This window comes from Eulemur rufifrons, chromosome 8 (genome assembly GCF_041146395.1).
Source record: "Eulemur rufifrons isolate Redbay chromosome 8, OSU_ERuf_1, whole genome shotgun sequence".
NCBI classification, from domain to species: Eukaryota; Metazoa; Chordata; class Mammalia; order Primates; family Lemuridae; genus Eulemur; species Eulemur rufifrons.
Window position 1 is genome coordinate 46,631,377 of NC_090990.1, and position 27,811 is coordinate 46,659,187.

At 39.1% G+C, this 27,811-nt stretch overlaps 1 protein-coding gene across 1 annotated transcript in view; it reads left to right on the forward strand.

The window, feature by feature from the left end:
- The first annotated feature begins 674 nt into the window (after window positions 1–674).
- Window positions 675–27,811, forward strand: part of PATJ (PATJ crumbs cell polarity complex component) — a 337,921-nt gene continuing 310,784 nt past the window's right edge. Inside the window, exons 1-5 of the mRNA XM_069480086.1 lie at window positions 675–736; window positions 15,623–15,679; window positions 15,782–15,948; window positions 19,514–19,708; window positions 20,984–21,123. Of these exons, the coding sequence (XP_069336187.1) occupies window positions 15,658–15,679; window positions 15,782–15,948; window positions 19,514–19,708; window positions 20,984–21,123 (524 nt within the window). The 5' untranslated portion in view covers window positions 675–736; window positions 15,623–15,657. The remainder of the gene's footprint in view (window positions 737–15,622; window positions 15,680–15,781; window positions 15,949–19,513; window positions 19,709–20,983; window positions 21,124–27,811) is intronic.

Genomic DNA, 27,811 nt, shown 5'->3' on the forward strand with positions numbered 1-27,811 from the left:
CCCGTCTGGGTCGCAAACTTTGGGCCACTTAACCTACACAGTGCCCTGATTCCTCATCAGTTTCTTCCCACAGTAAATGAGATAATGCGTAAACTAGCACCAGGAATATAGGAGACAAACACTGCTAGATTAGTTTCTTCTCTCAACTAAATGAGAAGAAAATAATGACTCCGACAGTTACACTTCCATGAATATTTTATGTTGCATCAGTGGACACAGAAAACACAAGGAGGGATGAGAGAACGCGAAAGGAACGGGGCAAAGGACAAGGGCCAAGCAGATTTGACCAATGCTTTAATCAATATCCTCCTTCAATTTCCTCGATCTTGGCTCTTGCTCTCCACCCAGCCCTCCTACCACACCTGTGGGGCCGGATCTCCCACTCGGTTAGTGCTGGCAGCCCCCACCACGCGGCGTTTCATCTGCCCAGCCGCTCTCTCACACCCCACCTTTCCCAGGCTCTTTAAGCATCCCTCAACCGGTCGAAATTCACCTGCACAAAGTAGTGAGGTCAACCGCCCTCCCGCCCTGGAGTCCGCCTCCCTCGGGCCCGGCTCCCTGGCCCGCCCCACCCGCGCCACCATGGAGCCCCGCCCCGGGCGGGGAGGGTCGGGGCGAGGGGAGGGCCTGCCAGGTGAGGCGCGGTCACCCTGGGTCTCTCACTTCCGCCCAGGTGAGGGAGGGCCGACGCCGAGCCCGCCCGTCCCGGGCTCCCACTCAGCCTCCACCGGACCAGGTAAAGCGTGGGGTCCCGGCTGTCCGGGTGCGCGCTGGCCCCGGGGGAGGGGGTCCCCGCGCCTCAAGGCCGCAGGGAGCAGCTCCCTCGCCGGCTGCCCAGCCAGCCCTTCCTAGCCCCGCGCGCGCTCCGCCCGCCTGCCGGCCCGGAGGGAGTGGGGGCCGGAGGCGGAGGGCCCCGCTGGGCACTCGCCGGGGCCACCGAGGGTATGGGCCGCCCCTGGCGTGCGCTCGCGCTGGCCTCGGAGGCGGGGCGGGGGCGCCGTCCTCCTGCGTCTGGCCCGGGTGACCCCACCGTGGTCCCCGCCCCGCCGCGCGGGGCTCGCCGGAGGCCGCTGGCAGGGGAGCCGCCCAGCCTCGGCAGGCCTTCCCGGCCTCAAATCTCGGCCCACTGGTGTTTGGTAGTTGCAGGGATCAGATTTTGCACCCAGATCGGTGCCCACACTTCGCCCCCGTAGCTGTGCAGAGTCCTTCCCTCCGCCGGTGACCGTGGAACGAGTGAACAGGTGGTGCCCAACCTTGAGAGCCTGAGAAGGAGCGGGTGCCCAGACCCGGCCCGAGGGGGCGACTTGGGCCCGCCTGGGTAGTGGCGCCTGGTCGTCACGTAGCCGAGGTTCCCAAGCCTGCGGTCAGCCTGGGCTCTGCCAGCCTCACTAAGTAGTTCGGGAGCACCAGGCGGAAAGTGCGCTGGCCTCCAGCCTCTGGGAAAATTCCTGGATTCCTGCTTTAAATCAAACTCAGGAAGGCATTTCCATATCAATTCCCACCTTCCAAAAAGTGACCCAGCCCTCCAGCACACCTTGCAGGCCAAATTAATCTTCCCTTGGGGTGTTTACTGGGCACTTTGTCTCCAGGTGGCTCTTACAACTTTAGATTCGAATTTGTTGTTTACTGGTTTGTCTCCGAGATTGAGGGGGTGTTTCTTTCAGGGCCTTATTTCTCTAGGTTGTTTCTCTACCGCATTTATGGTCAGATCATTCGTAGGTGCTTAATAAGTGTTTTTTAAGTGAGTGAAGAAGACTTCTAAAGATCTGGAAGAAAAATCTCAGTTCTAACAAGGATGACAATACCACATTGTAGGGTAGCTAAGCTCCTATTAGCTGCCAATCCATGCGCACACATCTATTTTATTTTTGTGTGTGTGTAGTTGGCAAGTAGAGTCCTACACACCTCTCCACCACTCACCGGGAGAAGCTACTATGGATGCCAGCTATTGTTTTGTCTCCCTTTCCAAACAGATACAGCTTGGTCTATAGCTGCACTACTCCATAACAAGGAGTCTGGCATACATCTATTTTGGAGGAAAGCTAGGGAAAAGTGAGGGTAAAAATTCAAATCTGTTCATTTTGCAGCATTAGAAAATGTTAGGTGAGATAGAGACTTTGATGTTTCCAGGTCCCTAACAGTGTTTAAGATGCTAACCAGGCTGGGTGTGGTGGCTCATGCCTGTAATCCCAGTACTTTGGGAGCCTGAGGCAGGAGGATTGCTTGAAGCCGAAGTTTGAGACCAGTCTGGGCAACAGAGCAAGACCCCTATCTCTACAAAAAATTTAAAAAGTAGCCAGGTGTGGTGATACATGCTTGTAGTACTAGCTATGGGGAGACTGAGGCAGGAGCATCACTGAAGCCCAAGAGTTCAAAGTTAAAGTGAGCTGTGTTCGTGCCACTGCACTCTAAAAAAGTTAACCAAAAAATATCTCCAAATATGTTACATGTATTTGGGAATGAGAAATGAGGATTATAACCCAAGATGCACAGTTATGGCAAGCCAAATATACATCTGAAGAGGGGAGAGTAAAGGACAGCTTTTATTGCCAAAAGGAGAAGTTCATTTAAGCTGCTTGAAAACAGTTCATTGGTTTTGGAGATTCAAAGCCAGAGTTAGCCTCAGTTTATTGGTAGAGATGCCATTATTGGGCAGATGTTTTTTCCAGAGCATCTTACCTGAATTGCTGCAGTCCTAAGGAATTTTTTGTGGGGTTATTTTACAATGTCCTTGAGACAATTTTTATCTCAGACATGCAAGCATGAGCTTTCTGCCTTTGTGCTCTCCCAGCTCTAGTTTGGGTCTGATAAAAAGTGATTTCATCCTGGTATCTGCAACTTTGACAAAGATATTTTAAAAAGTTAATAAATATGAAAGGAGAAGGTACTTGCAGATAGGATTTATAAAATAAGTCCTGAAGAGATTTGCGCTTACTAGTTTACATCCTACTGGGGGTAAGAGGAAAAAACACAAACTGCTTTTCCTCAGCCCCCACACCATTGAAAATCAACACAGAAGACTTCTGTGACCAAATGTGTAGGAATTTCTCCCCACCAATGAGTAAGCAGTTCTGCAGCGGAAGTTGGCTGGGTATCTTACAATTCAGTTTCTCCAGGTAGAGATAGCATCAGGTCCTACAGGTTGAGGGCTCAGTCCCACAAGACTCACTACTGATGCCAATCTCAAGCTCCAGGTTGTTTAACCTGTGCTTCTGACCGACTGGCTGTACATTGGGGATATCACAGCCCCCTCCTTGGGTTTGATTAATTTGTGAGAGTGGGCTGGGCACGGTGGCTCATGCCTATAATCCTAGCTTTTGGGAGGCCAAGGCGGGAGGATAGCTGCAGCTCAGGGGCTCGACACCAGCCTGAGCACAGTGAGACCCCATCTCTGGAGACAAGAAACAAAAAAAAGACAAAACCACAAAACCCAGCCAGGCGTGGTGTGTGCCTGTAGTTCCAGCTACCTGGGAGACTGAGGCAGAAGGATCGCTCCCAGCCCAGGACCTGGAGCTCGCGGTGACTACAATCACTGCACTCTACCCAGGGACACCAAGTGATACTCTGTCTCAACAACGACAAAAAATTTGTTAGAGTGGCTCACAGAACTTAGGGAAACACCTAGGTATACTGGTTTATTATAAAGGATATTACAAAGGGTACACATGAAGAGATGCACCATTCTCCAGGAACTTCCCCGTGTTCACCTATCCAGAAGCTCTCTGTACCCCCTCTTCTTGGGCCTTTTGTGGAGATTTCACTGGATAGACATGATTGAAGAATGCAGTGGGGAAACCCAGGAAGGCCTGTCCGGATTCTTTTTGGCCTCTGTGCAGCATTCGTTTCCCCAGGGTATGGGCAAAACCCTTTCTGAAATGGGGGTCTTCTGACCAACAATTAGAAAAGGTAGGTCAGAGAATTTCTTGATGGCCAGCTCCAAGATAGAAAGGGAAAGAGTGGAGTCTTGCCTTGGGGAGAAAAAAGAGCAGGAGCAGGTGAAAGGAGGGCAGAGAAGGTCAGGGAGAGAGATTTTATTTCCTGAGGCCTAAAGCACCTCAACATTATAACAGAAGACTGTAACAAGGGCTATGGGAGTTATGAGCCAGGAACCATGGACAAAAACCAATATATATATATATATATATTACAGTATCATAAGGGGTCACATAAAATAGGCTTGCCATCAGAAAAGGAGTTTTGTTTAAAGTTGAAAAGAAATTGTATTAGGCTCTCATCTGTGTTTAACAATACCTTAATAAGTTCAAGGCATGTGTTAGTATTGTTATAACTATAAAGCTAACGTATTCGTTGTAGAAAAATTGGAGAGAATTTTCAGAAAAGAAACTAAAAGTACACAGAAACCTTCCCACCCACTGTTGAGAGATAATCACTAATAACATTGTGATATATTTTCTTTTAGTTGCATTTTTAAAGTTAAAAAGAAAAATCTGTATATTTTCTCATAGCAAATGTACTTTTAGCATCTTGTAATTCTGAGACTGTGGCTTAGCATTTTCTAGTCCTTATAATTGCATTTTTACTTAACAGCATTTAATAATTATCCTTACACTGAATAGCCAAGCAGAATGTACTTGCTTTGTTAAAGTTTAACAAAAATATGTCGCTCACCTTTGATGAACAAATTTGTAAGTTTTTTGGGAAACAGGACTATTTTACCTTAATGCTTGCATGACCATTGCTATGTTTTTTTCTTATATAGATTTGGATGCCTTTTTTACAGCCTCCATTTTAGATTCTGGTGCAAATGTGGAGAAATTCAGTGCCTGTTGATACCCTTCCTTTTAGTCAGTGGGATAGGTCGATGCTGAAGATGTAAAGCCCACTTATTTCTTGTGTTTGCGCAGCTATGCAGCCTATAGAGATTGGAGACGTGGAAATGGGTCCATTTACCATATAATGCTTGGCAAGTCATTTGATTCTGGTCCTCCAGAATCTGGTCCTATTTGTAGATGATCTACCTGATGGAGATTTGGGGAGGTTGAAAGGAAATAATGTTCAAGAATGTGTCTTATAAACTGTAAGCCGTTATTCTCCTACTCTTTGCTCCTCCACCCTGATGTTTAAGTCAGATAAAATTATGGAGTTATGTTCCTTTTTTGGGGAAGAACTCAAGTTTGTGAGTGTTCTTAATCTGATGGTTACTTCGATAAAAAGCACAGAGACTTTATGAGCTGATAAACAAAAGTCTTTTCTAAAAACACGGTAGGGATCTTTCTGAAAAGGTATAGGCTAAAACTTTGCCATCAATACAGTAAGCCGTTTGTACACATGAACATTGGGCACTTGAGATGGGGTTAGTTGGGATTGAGATTTTCCATAAATGTGAAATACACACAAGATTTTGAAGAGATTTAGTGTTAAAAAAAAAAAAAGAATCTAAGCTATCTTATTGGCCAGATGCAGCAGCTCATGCCTGTAATCCTAGCTCTTTCAGACGCTGAGGTGAGGATCACTGGAGGCTAGGAGTTCAAGACCAGCCTCGGTAACATAGTGAGACCCGCCATCTCTACAAAAACTAAAATTAAAGAAATCTTATTAATTTTTATATTATTTACATATTAAAATGATAATTTGTATATACTGGGCAGTGAATTATATTATTAAAATTAATTTTACCTGTTTCTTCTTACCTTTTGTGAAGCTGCTAGAAATTTTTTTTTTTTTTTTTTTTTTTTTTTTTGAGACAGAGTCTCACTCTGTTGCCCAGGCTAGAGTGAGTGCCGTGGCATCAGCCTAGCTCACAGCAACCTCAAACTCCTGAGCTCAAGCGATCCTCCTGTCTCAGCCTCCCGAGTAGCTGGGACTACAGGCATGCACCACCATGCCCGGCTAATTTTTTCTGTATATATTTTTAGCTGTCCATATAATTTCTTTCTATTTTTAGTAGAGATGGGGTCTCGCTCTTGCTCAGGCTGGTCTAGAACTCCTGAGCTCAAACGATCCGCCCACCTCGGCCTCCCAGAGTGCTAGGATTACAGGCGTGAGCCACCACGCCCGGCCTAGAAAATTTTAAATTACGTATGTGGCCCACATTATATTTCTGTTGGATGGCATTGGGTTAGGATTCAGTATGAGTAGTTTACCCTTAAAGGGGTTTAGTTTACTGAACCACTTACATGCCTACATTTAAATTGACATTTTTTTGGAGACAAAGTCTCTTTGTGTCACCCCAGCTAGAGTGCAGTGTCAACCTCGTAGCTCACTGCAACCTCAAACTCCTGGGCTCAAACTATCTTCCTGCCTCAGCCTCTTGAGCAGCTGACGCTACAGGTACATGCCGCCATGCCCGGCTAGTTTTTTTCTATTTTTAGTAGAGATGGGGTCTCATTCTTGCTCAGGCTGGTCTCGAATTCCTGAGCTCAAGTGATCCTCCCACCTTGGCCTCCTAGAGTGCTAGGAATAGAGGCGTGAGCCACCATGATGGTCTATAAATTGACTTTTAAAATTCCAAATTATAGTCCTCTCCGTAACTCCCTCCTTTGTACTCATTGCATTGGTGAAAAATTTTATTGTTCAGTGTTCTTGGAAATAACTATTAATATTTCTGAGAAGTGTGTGGTGGTTCACACCTGTAATCCTAGCACTTTGAGGCCAAGAGTTAGAGAAATTACTATGATTAATTATATAGCAAAATCTCAGCTAAAATAATAATTAGCTTTTTGAAGCCCTAAATATCTCAAATCATTTTGGGATTGAAAAGAGATGTTAATAATAACTACCATTTGTTGAACGTGTACTGGGTGGTAGGCCAAATACTCTACAGTTTCTTATGTAGTCCTTCACCTATAAATGCGAAGTAATTTTTATGACTCTGTTTTTTACAAATGAGAAAACTCTGAGGTTTAGGGAGTTTTAAACAATTGGCTATAGGAACACAGAGCTGGTCCCAGAGGTAGAACCCAGGACTCTATGATGTCAAAGCTCATAGGCTGTAGAATCTCCTATATTTCAAGAATTGGTTATTGAATCAACTGGAAAAAAGTTGATTATTGAGGCAGACATTGAGTTCTAATCCTGTTTTTGCATTAGTAACCAATAGAAAATGACTTAAATTCTCATCAACAGGAGATTGGGTGAATAAAGTTTGTATTCCTACAGTGGAATGTATGTCGTTGTTACAATGACTGTAGAGGACCTGTGTATATCATCATGAATAAATCTTAAAGATGTGAAGTTGAGCTTAAAAAAGCAAGTTGCTAAAGAATAGTATGTGGTATGATGCAATTTATATAAAGTTTAAAAACCTGTCAAGCATTACTATTATAAACCAAGATAGTGTGTGTTTTAAGAATTTCAAATTTAAATTCTGTCTCTATTGATTACATGCATTTGGGAAGCTGTGTTTTGGTTAAAAGAAATTAGTAAAATTTTTTTGAGATGAGCGTTCTCTAATGTAGATCTTAACTCTTCATACCAAACCAGAGGCCTGCCCTTGCTTTGGCATTCTGCACACCTTGCCTGGTCTGGTAGATACCTTTTAGGCCAGGGTCTGTAGACTTTCAGGGACAGGTCAGTTTTTATTTCACATTAGCTCCTAATTAATGGGCCTAGCTTTGATAATAGCGCGGATAGGGTTTCTGCTTAGTCTGCTTTGGAATTATTTTCTGGAGCTTCTAATGAAGGTCCAGGACAGAGTGTGGTAGGAGAGGGAGATGAGTTAAATGAATGTTGAGGGTCAGGTTGATGAATGTTCCCTCTATTTAATATCTGAAATATTCTCCTCTCACTTTTAAAGTAGTACCTGCTGAAAAAGTCATTAACATCTGACCTCCCCAACCCCATGAAATTAACTCCCCTCAGTAGCATCATCTATGTTTCCTTCCTGTTTTTACTTTTTTTATAGCACCCCCCTTTTTTTTAAAATTGTAGGGAGTTTTCTGCATTTGTAAAATGGAGATGATAGATAATATATTGTTAGAAAGATAGATGAGCTAATGTTATACAGACTGGCTTTGCATTGTACATAGTAGGCATGAAGAAATAGTTGATTTAGTGATTAATGAATAGTTTTTGGGAAAAGACCAGAGGGAAGGAGGGTGAACATTGGTGGACAGGATGTCCAAAAGTTAGTTTGGCATTCCAAAAACGGCGTGACCATAATTTCTGGAAAGAAGTTAAGGGCACACAGTCTGGCAGTGTGGGGAAAATTGAACAGAATTTTTGAGGTGGAAACTAATCATTAGTGAAGAATATGAATACCCAGGTCTTTTCAATAGGGGTTGGATACATGATCAGAGGTTTTTAAGTGTGAAAATTGCCCAGATTTGTTTTTTTGTTGCTCATTGGAGAAAACTGCCACCAGCAGGAATTCAGAAGCAGCAATACCATAAAGCAGGTTAACTTTGTTCCTACAAAAGTGGCCAAGTTACAGGCAGAATATTGGTATGCATTCATTAACTTTGAATAGTTCAAGGAGAAAATGAATATTTGGGCAACTAACTTATTCTGAAAAACTGACTCAATTTTCAGTTCTGATTCAGAGTTTAACGTGGTGTCTTTCAACTTCAACATTTTTTTTAATGTTCAGTGTCAGGTGGACTTAAACATAGTCTAGGCTTAGGCATATGGCCCCATGTCAAGATCATTATGGAACTTATATATCTGTTTCTAAAATTCCAGGGATGGACCGTTTTGTCAGCAGTCAAAAATATAGTATTTTCATTTCTAAGGGGTTTAAAAAGGCCTTGATCATTTAGTAGGAAGACAAGGCTGGGATATCTGACTTGTGTCTGCATTTGCATGGCAGCAAAGGTATTTATTTATCTGGAGTCCTGGTGGAGAGTCACCATTGCTCTTTGGCTAGGAGAGTGTTTTTTATTTAATCAGTAGCTCATAAATGCTGAGATTTGAGGACAAAGGAACAATAATTAGACATATCCTGAGCTTTGCACTCCAAAGGAAGCAATAGAAAGTTAAAGCTGGTTATGGACTTCGATTTTTGAATAACTTCTGAAATCATGACCTTATTCACGCTTAATAGCTCATTGATTCTTAAAACTACCTGGTTCAATGAGCTCTGGGAAATTCCCACTGGGGAGTTATGTGCATTGTAATTGTGATCTGCCCAATTCACATGTGCAGTTAAAGGCTAAGTAGCTGTACTTTCCCAAAGAAATTGCCAGTGACTTTTTTCTCCCAAATTTTCAAGATAGACGTATCGTATGTCTTGTTAAATCAGTGGGGAGTTACATTCTTGTGAGCTACTGAGAGTCTGTAAGTTGTGTTTCTCAGGATGTGTAATTTGCCTAAATTCTTGATCTGAGGAGGTTAATCTTTTTAATAAGTTTCCTCCACTTAGAAATTTAAATTTTTATCTCTGCATCAACTTTTTTCAAATATCCCATTAATTGGCATTGGCTAAGACAGGTTTAAAAAAGCCACAATATTGTAATAATTTCCTTCAATTAAATCCTACAGTGAATTAGATCTGAAAAATTCCTGGCACAAACTCTCTTGATCAATAGTGGAGTGGGGCCGGGCGTGGTGGCTCACGCCTGTAATCCTAGCACTCTGGGAGGCCGAGGCGGGTGGATCCCTCAAAGTCAGGAGTTCGAGACCAGCCTGAGCAAGAGGGAGACCCCGTCTCTACTAAAAATAGAAAGAAATTATCTGGCCAACTAAAATATATATAGAAAAAATTAGCCGGGCATGGTGGCGCATGCCTGTAGTCCCAGCTACTCGGGAGGCTGAGGCAGTAGGATCGCTTAAGCCCAGGAGTTTGAGGTTGCTGTGAGCTAGGTTGACGCCACGGCACTCACTCTAGCCAGGGCAACAAAACGAGACTCTGTCTCAAAAAAAAAAAAAAAAAAATAGTGGAGTGGAAGCTGCTGAGCATAATAATGCAACTATGAGGACAGGGTACGCTGTAGCATTTTAAATGTCTCAGCTTCCCGGCACAGTGGCTCACACCTGTAATCCCAGCTACTCAGGAGGCTGAGGTGGAAGTATTGCTTGAGGACAGGAGTTCCAGACCAGCCTGGGCAACACAGTGAGATGCTGTCTCTAAAAAAAATAAATAAATAAATAAAAAATAAAAAAAAGAAATAAAAATCTGGGCTATGACTGATTGTAGTTAGCTTATCTATGACAAGTTAGACTTAGCTTTACCATGTCTTAAACAAACTTGCTGTTCCCTTTTATGAACTCAGTTAGTTGCCTAACTAAATAGGTCAAAATTGTTTGGCTGAAGATTTCCTATGGCTATAACACGAGTGAGACATAGGTTCCATCTAGCCTAAGTGCTGCTTGCTGGATATCAAGTTGTAGAGTTATCTGCATTTCTTCCTTCTCTTGTCATGTAATCTTAGAACATTAGTTCCCTTCCCTAGGTATTACCTAACACCATGGAATTGTAGGAATTTTCCGGGCCTGCTTTGTGGACATAGTTTAGCCTTATTAAATATGAGTCAGAGGGTTGGATGGCCATCATTTCTACCCTTAACCCTTACTGGGGAATACTCTACCATAGTTTTCAAAATGTGCAGGATGATCCATTGGGAGAGTAAGAAGATGACAGTAAAGCTTTACTTTTTAATTTTTACCTTACTCCTGTGAAGTTTCTATTTTATGTTTTAAAACATTTATGTTATGTTAGTATAATAGTATGTGTTTATGGTTATGAAAAATAAATTGAGGTACATGGTCTGTATATTTTTACTAGTAGGAATGTGTGTTTAAAAAAGTTCGAAGACCACTAATCTATGCTATTACCAGAATTACCTTTTTAAAATAGAAATCTGTCCTCAATACTTCCCTGCTTAAAAGCCTTTAATTACTTCCTGTTGTATATAGGATAAAGACTAGTCTGCTTAGCGTTATTTACAAGGACACTTTCCAAGTAGTCTCCCAAAGTATCAGTGATGAAAGATCAGGGTCTCCCCTCCCCAATCTTTCAAGGACTGATATTTTTATAAAACAAATGATTAGAAAAAATGAAATTTAAAAAACACATGCAAAATATAAGGTCAAGTTTTTTATTATTAAATGTAATAGGCATACTTTACCATATTGCGGTAAGGTTTCTAAATGCTTATTCCTAATTTTGGTATTTATCTCTTTGTGGGCCAAGCATCAATTTGCAGTCCACACTTGCAGTAACAATGATCTAAGCTGCTTTTTTTTTTCCTTTCTGCTACTTCTGGAAATTTACATTAGGTCATTTAGAGCTAGTTATTATTATCACAGAAAGTCATGTACTTATACACCTGTATGCGGTGGTTCTTCAGTTGTTGTCTCTGGGCTAGTAGCATCAGGGTGACATGGGAATTTGTTAGAAATGCAGATTCTTGGGGGCCTCCTCAGAGCTACTGGATCAGAAACTGGGGGTGGGCGGACAGGGCTCTGCAATTTGTGTTTTAATAGGCCCTACAGGTGGTTCTGATGCATGCTAAAGTTTGGGAACCACTGACCTAGGGTAGCCCTATGTGTCATTTAAAGTAGGACACTTTTTAGAGTGAACTGGAGCATTGTTGATAATTGACGATGCTTGGTAGACTGAGACTTGAGGCTGTCTTGGGCAAATGAGGACTAATGGTCACTCCACTTTTACTTTTTCACCCCATTCTTTTTCTTTTACAATGAAGCAGGTTTCTGAGGTATTCTCATTCCAGCATTCTCAAACTTTTGAGGCAGGGTCAGTCACTTCCCCTTTATGATTTCTCTTAGTGCATGGTACACACCTCTGCTGTTGTGTGTATATGCCTTACTGTATAATTATCCCATTGTGTTGTCATTGTCTTACTGTGTATCTTATCTGTCTTGCTTTCTCGTTAGGCCATCTTAGCACTCATTTTTTGGTCACTTTCACTATTTTTTTAATTACAAAATTAATACATGGCTGTTTAAATAAAATTCAAACAGCACTGAAATCTTTAAAGTAAAAAGTCTAATTTTTAAATCTCTCCATCCTACTTCCTAGAAGTAATCACAGTGACTAAATTGACTATCTTTCTACATCCTTTTCTAGAAACCTATGCACACATTTTTTTCTTACAAAAATGTAAAAGTGATGAACATATTCTGAAACTTGTTTTCCCCATTCAGTTGTGGATATTGGATAACTTCCCTGTGTCAACACAAAGGGTTGGATTGTTAAAGCATACTCACATGAGTGTGAAACCTTAGCCAGCTCCAGCCTTACTTGTGCTTCAGAGGCTGACGGCAGGAGGCAGCCACAGAGGAGCATTCCAGCTTCCACTGAATGTCACTGTCTTCTACATTAAGACATGTTATCAATATGCTTGAAATACTTGTCTGTGGATTGGTATGAAATCATTTATGAATGTGTTTCTGACAGACTTGTGCAGTTCTTAATTTGTTTACAGAAGTAAAATTCAACCTCAGGACACATTTTTTTTTATTTTGGATTAACAGACAAAGTCTGAGTAATATATATGGATGTATTTTTCCTAAAGGAAGCCTTTTCTGTCTTGGGAATCTCTGGTTCTGTACCCCATTAGTTACGCAAATAGGAAATGTCTGTGATTATCTCCTGTTTTCCAGCCAGCCATGCCCCATATATCCCTAAATTCTCGGATTCTTTACAAAAAACGATTAAGACAGACCAGATATATCCTGACATTTTAAAATCAGAGACAAATAAGAAACTCTATCTTATCTATTAAAATCCTTTAGTGTGTTTGCAAGGAGACCTGCTTTCATGCAGGGAATCCCTTAAGCTGTGGGAGGAAGCCACAGGCTTACTGTTAACTGTCCCTCTCATTCCCTTTTCAGTACATTCAGACCTGCTTTATTATTTTAATGATTGATTGGATTTTTTTTTTTTTTTTTTGAGACAGTCTCCCTCTGCTGCCAGGGCTGGAGTGCAGTGGCGTCAGCACATAGCTCACAGCTACCTCAAACTGCTGGGCTTAAGTGATCCTCTTGCCTCAGCCTCCTGAGTAGCTGGGACTACAAGCGTGCAGCACCACGCCTGGCTCATTTTTCTTATTTTTTTGTAGAGACAGGGTCTTGCTACATTGTTCAAGCTGGTCTTGAACTCCTGGGCTCAAGCAATGCCTCCGCCTCCCAAAGTGTTAGGATTACAGGTATCAGCCACTGCATCTGGCTGGATTGCTTTTGATAATTTAATTTTTACAGGAGTTTTGCTATTAAACATGCAGTAAATACCCTTGCACACCAGCTTCGTGCCCTTTTGCAAGTATTTCTTTAGGAGAGACACCAAGAAGTAGAAATTCTGGGTAAAAGAGAATGCAAATTTAACATTGATACATTGATAGATACTGCTGAATTGTCCTCCTGAAAGATTGTGCAAGTTTATACTCCCACCTATTTTTTCATGACATCTAGAGCATAGGCTATTATTAATCTCTAATAAATTAATAAATGTCAGATTGACATTTGACAGTAAAAAATGGCATCCTAGTTTTAGCTTGTAAGAGAGGTTGATGTATTAATAACAACCACGCTGCTCTTGCAATCCCTTTGGACTATATGCTGCTATATAAGAGGACAGTACCTTTGTGACTACCTTTCTGTTATTCACAGTTACCTGTCACTGGGTAGTTGTCAAGGTTGTACAGTTGAGATGCTGAGCATATCAGAAGTGTTTCTGTGATGCTCTATTCAGCACTTCTTTTGGTAGTTCCCATTGAATTCAGTGAACATTTGGATGGAATACCTGGACTCTTTATTAATGCAATGACATCCCTTATTGGTTTTTAATATGCTTTCTTGCTTAATGATCTTGAATTAGAAGATAAAGATCTCATTCACTGTACCCAGGTTGATGTAAAAAAGTTTTGATTATATAATACATTTCTTTGATGGTTCATTACAATAGTGTATCACTAGTAAGAATGACCACTATGAAAGTATCATTTTGGTCATAGCAAAGTATTTTGTTGGCTTTTTGTATTTCAATTACATTACATTTTAGGTTAATTTGAGCAAATTCCTGGAATTAAAAAACATTATTCATAAAGAATACCATATTGAGTGGTTTCCTTCTAGAGATGCAGATAAGCAGTTAAGAGTGTGGGATCATTTGTGCAGCTTGGGAATTTTTCCTTTTCTAATCTCATCTGAAATCTTTTTGATCCCTTAATTTGGATATTCTTTTTCAGCTCAGGATCCTTTTTAAAATTTTATTTTATTAAAGTATAATTTACATATAATAAAATATACTCATTTAAAACATATAGTTCAGTACATTTTGATAAATGTATACATCTATATAAACAGTATCCTTTTCAAAACAGAACATTTCCATCACTTCAGCAAGCTCCCTTGAACCCCTTCCCAGTGTAGGAAAATATCTTTACCTTCTGCTCTTCTAAGTTCTTGGCTGGGGCCCCTGTAATAAAAGATAGATTAACAAAGGAAAAACATAAATTTATTTAATATAAGTTTTATGTGACACGGGAGCCTTCCTAAGGAAATGAAGACCCAAAGAAATAGTTAAACCTGAGCGTTTTATGGTAGGTTTGATGAAGAGTAGAGAGTTGTAGAAAAATGTGATAGGACAAAAGCGATGTGAGCTAAGAGTAATAACTGGGGGAAACTTGGAAAGTTTCGTTCAGATTTCCTCTTGGTGTCCCTCTGTCTTTGGAAATAAAGATGCTCCTATCCTCTGGGTGTAGGGGGAGCACCTTTCACATGAAGATCTTATGATCTGCTTCAGGGGGAGTCCTTCCTGCATCTGCTCTTTCTTAAATTCCTTCAGCTAAAAATACTCAACATGCCAAGGTGCCATATTTTGGGGTAGCATGTTCTGAACCCTGTTATTGGTCAACTCCCTTCGACCCTGCCCTAGGTAAATGAATCTATAATTGTGGATTAGTTTTGTCAGTTCTTAAACTTCATATGAATGGAATCATACAGTTTGTATCTTTTTTTGGGTCAGGTTTCTTTTTCTCAACACACCATTTTTGAGATTTATCCTTGTTTTGTGTATCAGTAATTTTTTCCTTTATTTCTGAATGTTAGATTTATATACCATTATTTGTTTATTCATCTATTATTAGATATTTGAGTTTTTCTAGTTTGGGGCTTTTATAAATAAAAACTATATAAGCTTTCCTGTACAGGGTTTTTTGTGAGCATATATTTTCATTTTTCTTGGGTAAGTATGAGTGGAAATGCTGGGTCATATAGTAAGTATATTTTTAACTTCATAAGAAATTGCTAAACAATTTTCCAAAGTGGTTGTGCCATTTTACATTCCTACTAGCAATGTATGATAGCTCCAGTTGCTTCACAGCCTTGTCAACAATTAGTATTGTCTGTTTTGTTTTTTAATTTTAGTCATCTTAGTGGGTGTGTAGTGGCATTGCATTGTGGTTTTAATTTGAATTTCATAGAGTGGAGTCTTTTGACGAAGAATGTCCATGCGGTTTTCTTTAGTTTTTCTGTAGGACTATAGACATGTATACACTAATGGAAATTGTCTTTTGTCTTTTTTTATTTAATAGAATTCTATTTTATTTTATCTTGTTTTTTTAAAGTTTTTAAGATTGACACATAATAATTTTACATATTTATGGAGTACGTAGTGATGTTTTGATAGAGACCAGATCAGGGTAAGTAGCATATCTATCATCTCAAACATTTATTTGTGTTGTATTTTTATATTTTTCTCTAGGTTTCTTTAAAAGTGATTGAAGAGAATAATTCAAAATGCCAGAAAATCCTGCTGCAGGTATACTAGATATGTAGTTCTAGCATTAAATTAATTAATGATTAAAAAATGGAACATAAGATGGGATTTAACTTTTACTCTGATTATCCTTCTTCAACCAAGATAAACTGCAGGTCCTGCAGGTTCTTGATCGCCTAAAAATGAAATTGCAGGAGAAGGGAGACACGTCGCAGAATGAGAAGCTATCTATGTTTTATGAGACACTGAGGAGTCCTCTCTTTAACCAGATACTCACACTTCAGCAGTCCATCAGGCAACTGAAGGGGCAAGTAAGTCACTCATCAGGGTTTCATGTTGGTGTATTCAAACCAGCAAAGAAAGACAGGAGATAGAGAAATTATCGTTAAGGATTCTGAGTTCAGCAAAGAGACTGTATTGGGACCTGTAACCTGTACGTAACACTGGCATGGATAGTTTAAAAATGTTGATAATAAATTTTGTATTTGGCTTTGGAGTATGGTTTTTGTACTTATTTAAGTATGTAGGCTGGGGCCAATGGCTCACGCCTGTAATCCTAGCACTTTGGGAGGATTGCTTGAGCCCGGGAGTTTGAGACCAGCCTGGGTCACATACCAAGACTTAATCTCTACAAAAGATAAAAAAAGTTAGCCGGGTATGGTGGCATGCATGCACCTGTAGTCCCAGCTACTTAGGAGGCTGAGGTTGGAGGATGGCCTTAAGCCCAGAAGTTTGAGGCTGCAGTGAGCAAAGACTGCTACTGCACTCCAGCCTGGTCAACAGAGTGAAACCCATTCATTCATTCATTCATTCACAAATAAATAAATAAAGTAAATAAGTAAGTAAAGGTCAGATACTTTGAGAATTCTCAACATTTTCTTCAAAATTACAAAATAGTGCTTAACGTAAATATATTTTCCTTATGAGTGCTTATTCAGCAAGAGTTGATCTTGCCCTTGTAGTACATTATTCATACTTCTCTTTTTTTTTTTTTTTTTTTTTGAGACAGAGTCTCACTCTGTTGCCCAGGCTAGAGTGAGTGCCGTGGCATCAGCCTAGCTCACAGCAACCTCAAACTCCTGAGCTCAAGCGATCCTCCTGTCTCAGCCTCCCGAGTAGCTGGGACTACAGGCATGCGCCACCATGCCCGGCTAATTTTTTCTATATATATTTTTAGCTGTCCATATAATTTCTTTCTATTTTTAGTAGAGGTGGGGTCTCGCTCTTGCTCAGGCTGGTCTCGAACTCCTGAGCTCAAACGATCCGCCCACCTCGGCCTCCCTGAGTGCTAGGATTACAGGCGTGAGCCACCGCGCCCGGCCAATACTTCTCTTAATTATCAAATATTTATTGTCTCTTATCATGGATATTCTGATTAGAAGTTCCTTGGAGGTGGTATACTTGGTGTTTTAATGTTTATCTGTTTTTCCTCTTCTGCATATACCATACTATCTGGACTCTTCAGGCTCCTAAATGTATAGTGTGGAGTTATTAATAAAAGACACATAACACCTCAGAGTGATCCAAATGAATAGTTTTCACTGTCCTCTTGGGTTCTACGTTTTGGGGTTAGGGATGGCAAATTGCTTTAAAATCATCACTTCTAGAAGCTGAGCTTGAATATTAGCTATACTATAGATTAAATTTGGGCACAATTGTAAATGTATTAGAGATAATCTAGCAGAGCTATTAGTAAAATTAACAAAATTTGGGGAAAAAAGTTTGTTGCTGATACACCAAAATGCCTACCTATTAAGTATTTAGTGAATGATTTGTTTATAGCCAATTAAGGATTAAACTCTTCATTTGTGTCTTTCTATGAATTTTTCCTTTAGACTAGAATTTTTTGTTGTTGCTGTTGAGACAGGGTCTCACTCTGTTGCCCAATATGGAGTGCAGTGGCATGATCATAGCTCACTGCAACTTTCAACTCCTGGGCTCAAGCAATCCTCTCAACTCAGCCTCCTGAGGAGCTGGGACTACAAGTGTGCATCACTACATCTGGCTAATTAAAAAAAATTTTTTTTGTAGAGACAAGAGTCTCACTATGTTGCCCAGGCTGGTCTCAAATGCCTGGCCTCAAGCAATCCTCCCACCTTGGCGTCCCAAAGTGCTGGGATTACATGTGTTAGCCACCGTGCCTGGCTTAGACCAGAATTTATACCGTAATTTTGTCATTCCCTATATTGAAGGTTAGCTTTCTATATTCCCTGGTCACAGAATTAGTCCTATAGGGCAGTAGTGAATGCTGTTGGTAGTAATTGAAATTGGCAAAGATTGGTACAAATCTATTAGTCTTGCTAGACTAAGAGTGGATTTAACCAACCACTCCATAATATTATAAGAATCCTTAATATTTGTATAGTTTGTAGTTGTTATGTACATAGTCATATTTTGTTCATTGAACTGTAAAATCCATGTAGCCAGGGAGTATTGATTTTTTTCTACAAGGTCCCATTAACATTTATTCTTAATGTTAACTTTATTCCACTATGTTTGCAGTTATAGTGATATTTAAAAAATCCTGCTCCCTGTGATTACAGGATTCCCCTTTCTACCTACATTTAAGTGGTTCTGTGATTCTCATGCTGCTAATCTTGGGCATGTTGCTTAACCCCCGTGTGCCTCAGTTTTCACATTCACAATATAGGGTAATGATATCTCATCCGACTATCGTAAGAATTCAATGATAATACATGTAAGAGTTTTGGTACATTACTTGGCTCTTAGCAAGCACTCAGTAAATACTGTTATTGTTAAATACTACCTGTGCATCTTTTGTGGCTCCTCACGTGGAAATATACAGATTAATGCAAAGGAGTTTAGTGTCTTACATGTTTCTATAACTGAAAGTGTCTGTATATATGAAATGTAATGAGATATTAGTGTAGATGCTATTAACTTGGGGTAGCAGTAAAAGATAGGAAATAAGAATAAATTTTAAGCTATTAAAATTTTTGTAATACTAAATACTATTTTGTGTAATACTACATTAAAAAAATTTTGAGGGCCGGGCGCGGTGGCTCACGCCTGTAATCCTAGCACTCTGGGAGGCCGAGGTGGTTGGATCGTTTGAGCTCAGGAGTTCGAGACCAGCCTGAGCAAGAGCGAGACCCCATCTCTACTAAAAACAGAAAGAAATTATATGGACAGCTAAATATATGTAGAAAAAACTAGCCGGGCATGGTGGCACATGCCTGTAGTCCCAGCTACTCGGGAGGCTGAGGCAGTAGGATCGCTTGAGCCCAGGAGTTTGAGGTTGCTGTGAGCTAGGCTGACGCCATGGTACTCACTCTAGCCTGGGCAACAGAGTGAGACTCTGTCTCAAAAAAAAAAAAAAAAAAATTTTGAGCCTTATGAACACACAAATTCATATATCTTCACCTTATTTTTTCACATGTATATATTAATATTTAACATGTAAATAAATTATACATGTAATAGGCAAAATATAATATTTAATAAATAGAAGTGATTACTTTTCTTTTTTTTTTTTTGAGACAGAGTCTCTCTCTATTGCCCAGGCTAGAGTGAGTGCCGTGGCGTCAGCCTAGCTCACAGCAACCTCAAACTCCTGAGCTCAAGGGATCCTCCTGTCTCAGCCTCCCGAGTAGCTGGGACTACAGGCATGCACCACCATGCCCGGCTAATTTTTTCTACATATATTTTTAGCTGTCCATATATAATTTGTTTCTATTTTTAGTAGAGATGGGGTCTCGCTCTTGCTCAGGCTGGTCTCGAACTCCTGAGCTCAAACGATCCACCCACCTCGGCCTCCCAGAGTGCTAGGATTACAGGCGTGAGCCACTGCGCCCGGCCAGTGATTACTTTTCTATAGCTTTCTATTAATGATTCTCTTGTTTTTCTCTCCAACAGCTCAGCCATGTACCCCCAGATTGTTCAACCAACTTTGATTTTTCTAGGAAAGGTTTGTTAGTGTTCACAGATGGTTCCATTACTAATGGAAATGCCAACAGGCTCTCTAATAACTCGACTGTATCTGGGTTATCTTCTTGGACCCCGAAGTTGGGAAATGAAGACTTTAACTCAATCATTCAACAGATGGCTCAGGTAAAGTTATATCTTGTCAATATTTAGCTTCATTTCTCCTGTTTTAGGTTAAAAAAGAAAACCATATTCATACTTTTTGCCATAAAATGTGTTACTGTGTATTTTTCTTGCTTATAATTTTATACTGATAGGGAGAATTGACACCATTTTCTATATTGGAAACTTAATTGGCTTAAAGTTACATCCATGTATGTGGTAAGGAGAGTTTTTAGATAATGACTCCAATTGGACACATATGTCTGTTCTTGTAAGGAAAGAGATTCCTACTGGTTTTGATCACAGGAGGAAAATTAATGCTTGCCGGAAGTGACAAAACACAATTGGAACTGTTTTAAATTTTATATCAAAACAGAATTAATGGGAGTTAGAACTGATATACTTTGGAAAACCTAGAAAATCCTTTGGAAGGGTATTTCAGTTGTAGCCCGAATACCTATTAAAAATTAAATAATAGAAAATTGAATTTTTGGATATGTTTTGTGTTTGTTCACCTCCCCAATTAAAAATGGAAATGAAACTTGGGTCTCAAAGTTAAAAATGATCTCTTTAAGGGATGATAGTTAAATAATGTTCGGGACCTAATTCCTTTTTTGACTTTATAGTTCTATCACCTTCATTTGACTAGTAATTATTTCTATGTGATGCTTTTGTTAATTGATTCCATTTATGACATTGTTCTGTTATAAATGCAGTTGTTAACGAAAGCATTAAAATACTTGGCTGTCACAGGCAGAACCCATTGAATGGTGGCCTTTGCATGGTCTTTTGAATTGACTGAATAAAAGGAATATTAATTCATCACAATAGAATTAAAAAAGAATCCTAAAAAGTGCAGCTAGTTCTAACTTAGGCTAAAAACTAGAATATTTTTAATATCTAATTTATTTTCTTCATTTAAAAATATATTTTGCATCAAGAAAATTTAGGGAAATTCAATGTAAAAAGTAATTTGGAATTTAATGTGGGAATAGGCATTTTTCTCAGGAGTTTTCAGCCAGCTTGGGATTCAACTAATAAGGCGAATGAAGTGTGAAAATACCTCTGAGTCCCTGAGGTTGCAGAACACTGCACGCTCCCTCTTATGCTCTACTGAAAATAATCAAGTGAGAGGATTTCCAGCAATAATTTATTACTGAAATGCTGAGTTTATATGGTTCTAGAGAGATGACTTAGGAGAAGCTGTTCTGTGCTAAGCAATTTCAGTTCTGCAGAAAGTATATGTTGGTTAAATGTACATCACTGATTTTTTTTTTTTTTCCATCCCCCCTTCATTAGGGCCGGCAAATTGAATACATAGATATAGAACGGCCTTCATCTGGAGGCCTTGGATTCAGTGTGGTGGCCCTTAGAAGGCAACATTTGGGAGAAGTTGATATCTTCGTGAAGGAAGTACAGCCAGGGAGTGTAGCAGACAGGTGAGGAAAATGTTCATTTTGCATTTTGTTAATTTTTTTCTGATAATTCAGAAAACATAAAGAAAGTAAGAAACCAGTAATAAAAACAGTAACAGTAGCAGCTAACACTTAATTTAGCTCTTCCTTTGTGTTTGTCAGGACTTTTGTGGCTGTTCTTGCATACATGTGGCAGCAGTTCAGCTATGTAGGTATCATTGCTCTATTTTATAAACGAGAAAGCTGAGGTTCAGAGAGATTCAGTGGGTTACCTGTAGGCACGGAGCTATTAATGCTGGAATGGTGATGTGATTCGAAGACTGCATCTCTGACTGCAAAGCTGGTGTTCTTTTCATTCCATCACTGTCTCTTACAGCTGAACATGATATTTTAGCTACGGGCTGATCAGTAGGATGGGAATATTGAATTCTCATTCTGCATACTATTACATGTTTATTAAACTTAAGATTATAACAACTTTTTTGGTAGTCATAGCAAACTGTTGATTTATTAAACTTACTGTCAATTAAGAGGCCCCTCAAGTCTATGTGATTCCTTCATATTGTACTTGCTTTTATTTTTTAAGGGGAATGTGCAAGCCTTATATTTTGTCTGTATTTGATTTCTAGTCTTTGGTTTATTATACATTTAATAAGGATATTAGATGAATATTGATATTATTCAAATGTGTCCATTAGAATAATAGCAACAGTGGTAGTACATTATTATAAAAATTCTCAATAACATATTTTTGAATTCACGTTCTCCATTCATGGGGGATTAATTCTAGTCTTCCCAACTCAAAATTCAGACATAATGGGTTTCCATGACTTTGCACCTTTATTCTGCCATCTAATGCAAAATTTCCTCAAGTATGTTCTGTGGAACCGTAACAGTGGTCAGATGTATCTGAGAAACTCTGTCCTGTTCTTGGAGCTTGGGCGTACCTAGGTAGGGTGATCATATAATTTATGGTACAAGTTGGTACGGTTTTAGGAGTGAGAGGTGTGCTATTAATAATGAAACAGAGACAGCAGGTATAAACTAGGACTATTCTTAGATGATACAGGATAAACCTGGACTTAAAATTTATTAACATTAGCTTATTTAAGGTTATGAATTCTCTTGAAAGAAAAAAGCCTATTTAACTTTGATTAGTTAACTGTTCTCTTTAGGTTTTTAAACTTTTTTTGTTTGTTTACTACTGTTGGGATATAATTCACATGACATAAACTTCCCCATTTTAAAGTGTACAATGCAGTGGTTTTTAGTATATTTACAATGTAGTGCAACCATCCTCACTGTCTAATTCCAGAACATTTCCTTCACCCCAAAAGGAAATACGGTACTGTTAATAGTCACTACTAATTCCTCCCCGGCAGATCCCCATCCTCATCCATCCCTGGCAACTACTAACCTACTTTTTTTTTTTTTTTCTTTTTTTGAGACAGAGTCTCACTCTGTTGCCCAGGCTAGAGTGCCGTGGTGTCAGCCTAGCTCATAACAACCTCGAACTCCTGAGCGATCCTCTTGCCTCAGCCTCCCAAGTAGCTGGGACTATAGGCATGCGCCACCACACCCAGCTGATTTTTTCTATTTTTTTTTTTTTTTTTTTTTAGTTGCTTGGCTAATATCTTTCTATTTTTTTTTTAGTAGAGATGGCGTCTTGCTCTTGCTGAGGCTGGTCTTGAACTTCTGACCTCAAGTGATCCTCCTGCCTTGACCTCCCAGAATGCTAGGATTACAGGCATAATCCACCACGCCTGGCCATTGCTTTCTGTCTATATAGAATTGATTGGTCCTACTTGTAATATGGAGCTTTTTCTTTAAACAACACCTATTAAGTTCCTTGGGACACTTTGGGAAATTCTTTTTTTTTTTTTTTTGTTGAGACAGAGTCTCACTTTGTTGCCCAGGCTAGAGTGAGTGCCATGGCGTCAGCTTAGCTCACAGCAACCTCAGACTCCTTGGCTTAAGCGATCCTACTGCCTCAGCCTCCCGAGTAGCTGGGACTACAGGCATGCGCCACCATGCCCGGCTAATTTTTTCTATATAGATTTTTAGTTGTCCATATAATTTCTTTCTATTTTTAGTAGAGATGGGGTCTCGCTCTTGCTCAGGCTGGTCTCGAACTCCTGACCTCAAGCGATCCACCCGCCTCGGCCTCCCAGAGAGCTAGGATTACAGGCGTGAACCACCGCGCCCGGCCGGGAAATTCTGATCTAAAAAATTTATTATCCTTTCTAACTTTGTGTTATCTATATATTTGACATTTAGATACATAAATGTTGTTGATGAAAAGTTAAGCAGCACTCTATGATATGTAGGTTAATTCTTCCTACCAGGTTGAACTTCTAATACTATAATCTTTAATCTTTATATACTTCTGTCAGGTCAGTAATCCATATAATTCTTTCTTTCTTTTAAGATTTTTTTTTCAGCGAAGTGTTTCAGAATGGATTTGACTATTGGTTTTCTCTCTAGCTGTGTTACCTTGGTCAAGTTACTTCGTCTTGCTAAAAATTTTAGTTTTTTGATCTGTAAAATGGCAATGTTATGGTAAGATACAGATGAAATAATAATATGTATTAGAGGAGTGCCTAGGCTCAATATATATTTGCTACTACTCTTCTGGCAATATACAAAATAGCATGATATATACAATACATATTTAATATACTGTGTATATCTTCCTACTTTTCCCTCCCGTTAATTGAGTACAGGTTCTTTGCAGGCATTTCCCATGCTGCCTAACACACTACATAGCATATAATAGTTGCTTAGCATCTGTTTGTTTAATCAATAATAAGTGAGTAGACTATATTTCATATCTGTTATTGGGATTTTGAATATCCATAGGACAAAGTATATGTGCCTATCTGTATGTTTGAATTTTTACTTTCAGTACATATAGGAAAAAAACCCCAAATATTAATAGTATTGCAATAGGCTAACAACCTTAAAAAAATCCTATAATGATGTTTTTAGTATTGTTAAAATACAATGAAAAGATATAGTCGTACAATAAATGATATAGCTAATGTGGGCCATAGATGAGGGGGAGGGCTTAGGAGGCCTGTAATATAAAGGAATACAGGAAAAACTTAAAAATAAGTTTTCTAAATAAATGTAGGGAAATCTTCTAAATAAAAGAAACAGAAAAACACCTTAGTCGTATTTTTATTTAACAGATAAAGAAACTCTGAAATGTACCTATATAGTTTTTTCATTATATGTGAAAATAACATATAAAAATGATTTACCAAATTTAAGAAAAGCAAATGTTTGATTATTTTTACTGAATTTTTAGTAACTATTTAATAGCTGTTTAATAACTCTTTAATAGTTTTTTAAATAGTTTTCTGTTGTGGTCTCCATTAAGCTTTATTTTATTTTATTTTATTTTTTTGAGACAGGATCTTTCTCTTTTGCTCCGGCTAGAGTACAGTGGTGTCATCATAGCTCACTGCAACCTCAAACTCCTGGGCTCAAGTAATCCTCCTGCCTCAGCCTCCCAAGTAGCTGGGACTGCAGACCTGTGCCACCACACCTGGCTGATTTTTCTATTTTTTGTAGAGATAGGGTCTCGCTCTTGCTTAGGCTGGTCTTGAACTCCTGAACTCAAGCAATCCTCCCACCTTGGTCTCCCAAAGTCCTAGGATTACAGATGTGAGCAACTGGACCTGGCCAAGCTTTATTTTTGAAGAAGCATAAAATGGAAGCCTGTGGAGGAGTGGCTTACATTTTGAATTAGACATTGTTCTATACTGTGCTGTTAAACATCTGCTGGAAGACATTGGGAATTAGAAGCATTGGGAAAAGGTGGTACAGAGTTTATTGAATAGGAAGAATAAGCCATAGGCAAAATAATTAGAAAGGAACTTGGAACCTTTTACAGCATGAGGAGCATTACATCTTTACCCATCTATCTGCTCATTATTTAGCAAATATTTATTGAATGCATACTGTGTGCTATGTGCTGGGTATAAAATGGCAAACAAAGGATATTATCTCAATCTTGCTGTCAATTCTTATGTCTCAGTACTCTGTAGGAATAGGTCTGTGATTACAAATTAAAAAGAGGAGTTGATTATTTGAGTGTGTAAAGAACCTTGACCAAGGCTGAGCAGTCCCTTTCCAGAGGTACTTGAACTGTACTTGAAAGGAGGTTTGAGGGGAAACAACAGGGTCTGCAGAAAGCAGGAGGTGATGGGGAAAGAAATAGAGACACTCTCTTGACCGTTAGCCTGTGGAGAGATAGAACACAGCTCCTGTGTGTGGAGTGTGGGTGGTGCTTATCTGGAGGGGGAGCAGAGTGCAAGATGGTGCAAGAAGGGGCTGGGGAGAGGTAGGGGCCTTCCAGATCATGTTAAAGGGTCTTCGTGGTTTTGATCAGTTCTTTCTTTTTGCTGAGGACTTTCCATATAGAACTGTATTATTTTAGGAGCTTGCCTAAGACCTGTTGGCTCTGAGAGTTGTGGAAATCCATTATTTCTGAATATCGTGGAGAGACAAGAACTGGTTTCCCATTGAATGGAGAGTGTGAATTGAATATATATGTGTGTGTATATATGTGTATATATAAAAATTAGTATGAGAGAGTTAAATTGCACATATATGTATATAATATAATTGTGTACAATTATATATAAAAATTTGTATGGGCATTGCATTTGTATATATAGCATAATTAATTGTATACTATTTTTAATATGTATAGTATAATAGTATGGGGGAGTTAAATTGTAAATAATAGGAGTAGGAAAGCTAATTCAATTAAACTTTAAAATGCATCAAAAATCCTATTTTCAGCTGGGCACAAGTGGCATGCACATGTAATCCCAGCTACTTAGGAGCTGAGGTAGAAGGATTGCTTGAGTCCAGGAGTTTGAGACCAGCCTGGGCAACATAGCAAGATATCATATCAAAACAAAAATAAAATAAAACAAAATCATATTTTCCAGAAGACTTCTTCTCTTTACCTAGTTTATCTTGAGTTGAGTTTATATTTCCTTAGTGAATTCTAACTGGAAAGAAAGGAAGTATATTGTGTAGGGGAAAAGGTAGATTAAAATTGATTTCTAGAAGAGAGAAAACTTACAGAGTTAGTAAATTGGACTGACTTATGAAAAATGAGCTACATCAAGGTTGAAAAGATTCAAGAGTAATTCATTCATTTGGGATTAATTAAGAAATATCCCTAAATGAACAAGCTGTGAATAGGAGTTCAGGTGAAGAAGTTGAGAAAGAAGGAAAGAAGGACATTGGAGATGGAAGAATGGAAATAATTCCTGGATATTGTCCTGTAGTATTTATATTTAAAAGAGAAAATGTTTTCTGAGGATTGGGGGGAAGTTCACAAGCAGCATTCTCAATTCAAAATATATATATTTTAAAATTAGAAAAATCATTATGAAAGTAATATATGTATATAATAGAAAATTTAAAAATACAGAAATATAACAAGAAATAAAGACCACTTTGACTTGGATAAAGACAAGGTCATAGAATATAGATTTTATTTTTATCTTATTCTTGTCTCTTAATATAACATAAGCCATTCCTAATATTAATAAAAGGATTTTTAATGCTACATAATCTACCATGAGAGCCACCCACAATTTTGGCATCATAAATTGAAATAGTCACCTTGCTAATTCCAAGGGAGAATCTGAAACATATGAGTCCCTGTCCTCAGAAAACTTAAAAAAATCTAATAAAGGAGGATTTAGCTGCACTGGGGACAGCATACTTAGTATAAATGAGTATTTACTGAGTGATTCAGAACATTGTGGAAATAAGGTAAGTTATGGAGGGAGAGAAAGACTCTCAGCTGGGTCGTAAAGGGTGGATTGAATTTGGCTGAGCAGAGTAGAAAGGCAGTAGAGATTGAGGACACAATTTATACAAGAGCAGAAAATGCCAAACATGTTTGAGAAAAAAGAAGTAGATCAGAGTAGTTGGACAAGGGGTTTATGCAGGGAGGAATCCAAGTCGGAAGAGTACTTTGGGGCAAACATGGAGGCCTTTGAATGCTAACCAAGGTTACACTGTGTCCTAGAAGTCATTAGTTACTATATTTTGGTCCATGACAAAGTTTTGCTGATCTGCTTTGAACTGAGTGAGAAAAATAAAGGCAATAATAATGGACTTTTCATAATTCAAGATTTTACTCACAAAAAAGATTATTCTCTGTTCTGAAATAAATCCCTTCCTGTATTTTAAATGTTAAAAATGTTCTTTTTTTTTTTTTTTTTTTTTTTAATTTTTTTTTTTTTTTTTTTTTTTTGAGACAGAGTCTCACTCTGTTGCCCAGGCTAGAGTGAGTGCCGTGGCGTTAGCCTAGCTCACAGCAACCTCAAACTCCTGAGCTCAAGCGATCCTCCTGTCTCAGCCTCCCGAGTAGCTGGGACTACAGGCATGCACCACCATGCCCGGCTAATTTTTTCTATATATATATTTTTAGCTGTCCATATAATTTCTTTCTATTTTTAGTAGAGATGGGGTCTCGCTCTTGCTCAGGCTGGTCTCGAACTCCTGAGCTCAAACGATCCGCCCACCTCGGCCTCCCAGAGTGCTAGGATTACAGGCGTGAGCCACCGCGCCCGGCCTAAAAATGTTCTTTTATGACATAATCATTACAGGAGTTTGTTTTTCTTTCTTTTGGTTCTCTCTTTATTGGTCAATAACATTGGTAGATCATTACACATGT